Genomic DNA, 4,531 nt, shown 5'->3' with positions numbered 1-4,531 from the left:
ATACGTGATTCACGTTCATCGACCTTTTAATCAAGGGTTTGGCTTAGTCATTCGCATTTTTCTTATTACAAATTAATGTAACAATCGTCCCTATTTTAGTATAAATAGAGTTTACTGTAAATCTGTCATTAGTGTTCAGGATTACTCTCGCAATACATCCAAAGAAAATCAGACCCTGTAAATTCGTTAACTATTATAAAAAAGGTATTTGGTAAGTCTAAAAGAATATTGAATACAATAATAAGTACTTATAGTCTATCTTTTTTTAAAACGGAGTAAAATGACAGTTCATTGTGCAAAAGAGAAGCTAGTGATTGCAGTCGATAAAATATTCTATCGACTATCGACAGAATATTGCTCACACTTATTGAATAAATAGCCGAACTTGTTTCATTTGAATCATACTCGACCCATTCATCCAATAATTCATATATATTATATACAATGTATTTAGAATTAACTTTATTAAAAATACGAAGAGAAGATACTCTAGAGTTTTTCATATAATATAATCAAAGACGGCAATTTTTCTTAAAATGTATATAAATAAAAATTCATCTCAATACTAGTAGGCCAACTTTCAAAATAAGAATAAACACAATCTATTGATAAAAACATCAACAACAACTTCATAATTATTTAAAATTTTATGAAAACTGGCAAACCTACAAATGTCATTTTACTCAGTCTTCAAAAAAGACAGACTATAGGTTAGGAAGTAGTTTTATGATTTATTCGAAACAAAGAGGTTTGTTACAGAATTTACACCTCCTGGAACAGTTGTTTTTCGACAACAAGTTACAATCTAAAAAAAAACGCACATACACCAAACAACAACAACACATCTGCGAAATGACAATTTCTCAGAAGAATTGTCGTTAACTTTTATGTTTTTTTTTAAATCTAGTTTTAAGGAGCTTTACCTTGTAAGAAGGTGGTAGAGACCCCCCTAGCCAGACCTAGCTAGACCACACTAGCGTCTTTGCGTCAGCGTCTAACCTACGCACGCACAGCGTCGATACGAGACGTCCGCGCAGCGACGCTACGTAACGCCAGCACTAAATGACTAAACTATATACGGCTGAGCAACCGTAAACCCCAAAAAGTTGGTTAGTTTGAAAAAATACGTGCTTTAGATCCGAAAAATTGTTTCATTTCCTATGTGCGACAATTGAACCTAAAAACCTGTGCTTTTACAAATATAAATATGAACTTTTCCCATATTTCCTTCTCCACAGCAATTCGCTAAGTCCGACCAGCTTTGTGCTGTGGTGTCAAGAAAATTTTCAAATTTCTAATGTTCTTACTCGCGATTTCTGCGACACAGTCCATCTGTTACTTTAAAGTATACAACAGCCATTACAATTACACATACAATTTGATTTCATCTACACAACCAGTTAGTATAAAATATGCGAGCTAACAGAACTACACCTTCTCATTTGACTAACAGCTGCCGCATTTAATGGTCGCGCACTCCTTTTATCTTTAGGAGAAATACCTCTGAAAATATCCTCGATTTCCTGCAAAGTTCTATCTTTGGTCTCAGGTAACATGAACCATATGACTGCAAGGCACAATAAAACTATACCAGCGTATAGACAATATGTTAAAGGCAATCCGATACTGCCATTTAACACTGGGAAGCATTTGACAGCTATAAAGAAATTTAAAGATAAACCTAATACACTTAATCCTCCTCCCAAACCTCGATATTGTAATGGAAAGATTTCCCCCGAAATCGCAAAAGTAATTGCCGATATACCTACCGTTAAAGAAAACATATATAATGCAATTAATGTTATGGGTATCCACTGACCATCAAACAGTAGCGTGTTATTCTCTTTTGCAAATACATAATACGCTTTACCTAAGTAGCTTAAAATACATAAACCGCCAGTACTGAAGAGTAATACACGTCGTTTCATAGTTCTCATCAAGAATACAGCAAGAATATTACAAATAAGTCTTTCTATATCTAATGCAACCATCCAGAATTTGGCATTAGCCTCCGGACCTACAACTTGTGCAATAATATCCATTGTATATGAACTTATAACATTAATACCAGCGAATTGAAACATGGTATATGTTAAAAACATAAGGGTAATTGGTTTGTAGAACTCAGGTTTTCGTGAAGCTTCACCAAGATAGCTGCAGAATCTTCTTAATTTCCTTCCGAAGGTTATTTTTTGTCCTTCGACACTAGACTTTCTGGCCATCTTTTGGGCTAAGATCATATGTTCTAATTCTTCCTCTTGATCATCGGTTTCTCCTCTTATCCGAAGGAAAACTCTTCGACCCTCTTCAAATCTTCCTTTAGAAATCAACCAAGATGGTGATTCTGGGCTGTAGATGATCAAGATCAGACTTGCGAAGGTTACAAATGAACATATCAAAGCTGTGTATTGCCAACTGAAATAAGTCCCTAAAGCATGTGAAGCCAGAACTCCTGTAGTTAACGACAGGGAAACACAAGTAAGAAAGGCGCCCCTGTTTTTTGGATCTGTCATTTCCCCTATTATAATAGACCCTAATGGCCCTAGCATACCCATAGCGATTCCTTGTAGAATTCTAGCCGTGATAAGTCCAGCAACGTTGTTGACCAACTGCAGCATGATCCAGCCAATCATGTTGGGGATGATGGTCAAGAGATGGCACTTCTTGCGGCCTATCGTATCCATCAAAGGGGTGATTATAATGTTGCCCATGATGAGTGCGAAGCCGATCACTGATGCTGAAATTTGATAAAAATATCGGTTAGTGTTGATATACATAGTAGGTAAGTAAAACCGGCTTTTAAATATTTGTTCACAAAATATTGTTCATTTTATCACTAAAAAAACCAAATTAAAATACCTGTTAACAGAAAGTTATCATTGTATAATCTGCAGATTGCTGTGTATTGTTTTTTCATGTTTATGATCTTATTATGACTTCTCAGAGGTCGGGCAAGCGATTTCACCGGATATCTCATGTACCTAACTGTTATTTCGTTTTGTTATTGAGCAAGTGTTTCAACCTTAACTAATCTGTAGTAAGGTCGAAAGATCACACAATTTTGTTATTTGATTATTTTATTCTCCAAAGTGACGTACCGATCCATGACTCCTCCGCCGGTGTGGCGTGAATGTGTGACTCAGGCAGTCGCAAACTGGGGATCAGCACTGCGCTGAACCCGATCACGCATCCGTGACCAACAATATTCAAAGACACGCCCGCTGTGATGAAGCACTGGAATCAGCAGAACGGTATAGTTTTAATCATAAGTACATCTTATGGAGAGACGGCCAACAATTGTACAAGGTGAGTTTATACATAGTACGAAGAACCGTATTGAAAATTGTACAATCAACCACATCATTCACAGATTACTACAAAAATATAAAAACATATTTAAAACAATTTCTCAATCTACTAAATTGCCATGCCTAATGTTTCGGCAACCGCCTTCTTGAATTTTTATTTAGATCAAAAATATCTAGTTCCGACAATGGTAGATTATAATTTAGTAACTAAGAAATAATCGCCTTAGAGGAGCGCGCATACCAGAATTTGTCCTACAGAACGTAAGAGGCAATAGTCCATAACCAAGACAATGCGGTAGTCTCTTTAGGGCACTGTACCCCAGGATCAAGCATCCATATATTTTTGTTGTCACAATTTTATGACGCTCCTGGAAAAGATTGCGGCATAATGGATAATCGTTTCTAGTACAATCATGTGACATCGTTCTTGTAAAACTCCAAGTTTGTTTACATTTGAAAAGGCGTAATAAAACATGGCCGGCTTCAATACTCCAAGCGATAACAAAGGGGCAGGATGTCTGCATACAATAATAATACGTGTGGTATCTCGTGGCAACACAGGCACGCTCAAAATGGACATTTGTAATGCCATTGATGCGAATTTTTTGCAATCGTTTGTCGTGAAAAGGTTGATAGTAAACCACAGGTCCAGGACTGGTAATGGTTTAAATAAAGACGTTCCATCTGATGGTAAACCTGTACTGCCACCTTTAGAAATTTGTACACTCACAATGTTTACATTCTAATTACTTTTACTACTTACAGATTTATATTTAATAATGATAATGGTTGTATCTTCGAAAATAAAGCTGCGGTAAGCTTTGGGTTACCGAGCCGGCAGTCTCTGGACTGTCTCGGCAGCCTTCGGGATGCTTCGGCAGGTTTTATAATTTAAAGTATATCATTATCTTGTCATCTTATTGACTTTTTAAACGACATCAAATAAGGAGGAGGTTTGTATGTATGTTACGCGATAACTCCGGCCCGTTTCCTTTGTGAACCTATTTTGATGATTTTGTTTTTTGTTGGCAAGAGGGTACGTCAGTATTGGCCCCATTTCAATTTGAAGAAAATATTCCTTTTCTAAGGGTAACAAACTAGGGGATGAATCCGGTTTCGGTGCTTCAAAAAAATGTGGTGTATGGTGGTTTTTTATTTTAATTTAAGTTTAGGGTCATCACGCTCTGGACCTTACCTGATGCAATAAGTTTTGTTGGCCAGTC

General features: G+C 36.5%; 1 protein-coding gene across 1 annotated transcript; it reads right to left on the bottom strand.

Annotated features, from left to right (window-relative positions):
* Positions 1 to 581: 581 nt before the first annotated feature.
* On the bottom strand, positions 582 to 3,730 carry LOC113228250 (facilitated trehalose transporter Tret1-like). The gene is made up of 3 exons (XM_026461516.1): positions 3,662 to 3,730; positions 3,099 to 3,234; positions 582 to 2,737 (listed from the first exon to the last, which is right to left on the bottom strand). Exons 1-3 carry the CDS (start codon positions 3,728 to 3,730, stop codon positions 1,401 to 1,403), a joined length of 1,542 nt encoding a protein of 513 aa, XP_026317301.1. The 3' UTR covers positions 582 to 1,400.
* Positions 3,731 to 4,531: the final 801 nt, after the last annotated feature.

The sequence above is a fragment of the Hyposmocoma kahamanoa genome, unplaced genomic scaffold, assembly GCF_003589595.1.
Source record: "Hyposmocoma kahamanoa isolate Upper Pololo Valley unplaced genomic scaffold, ASM358959v1 224, whole genome shotgun sequence".
In the NCBI taxonomy this organism is placed as follows: Eukaryota; Metazoa; Arthropoda; class Insecta; order Lepidoptera; family Cosmopterigidae; genus Hyposmocoma; species Hyposmocoma kahamanoa.
Note: the sequence above shows the minus strand (reverse complement) of the source record. Positions and strands in the feature narration are given on the sequence as shown.

Bases quoted from the DNA above. Each gene is read 5' to 3' on its own strand.
- LOC113228250 (XM_026461516.1), bottom strand. From the start codon at position 3,730: ATGTCACATGATTGTACTAGAAACGATTATCCATTATGCCGCAATCTT. The intron at 3,235-3,661 runs GTGACAACAAAA...TGCTGATTCCAG, and splicing joins TCCAGGAGCGTCATAAAATT to TGCTTCATCACAGCGGGCGT. The intron at 2,738-3,098 runs GTACGTCACTTT...ATCAAATTTCAG, and splicing joins GGCGGAGGAGTCATGGATCG to CATCAGTGATCGGCTTCGCA.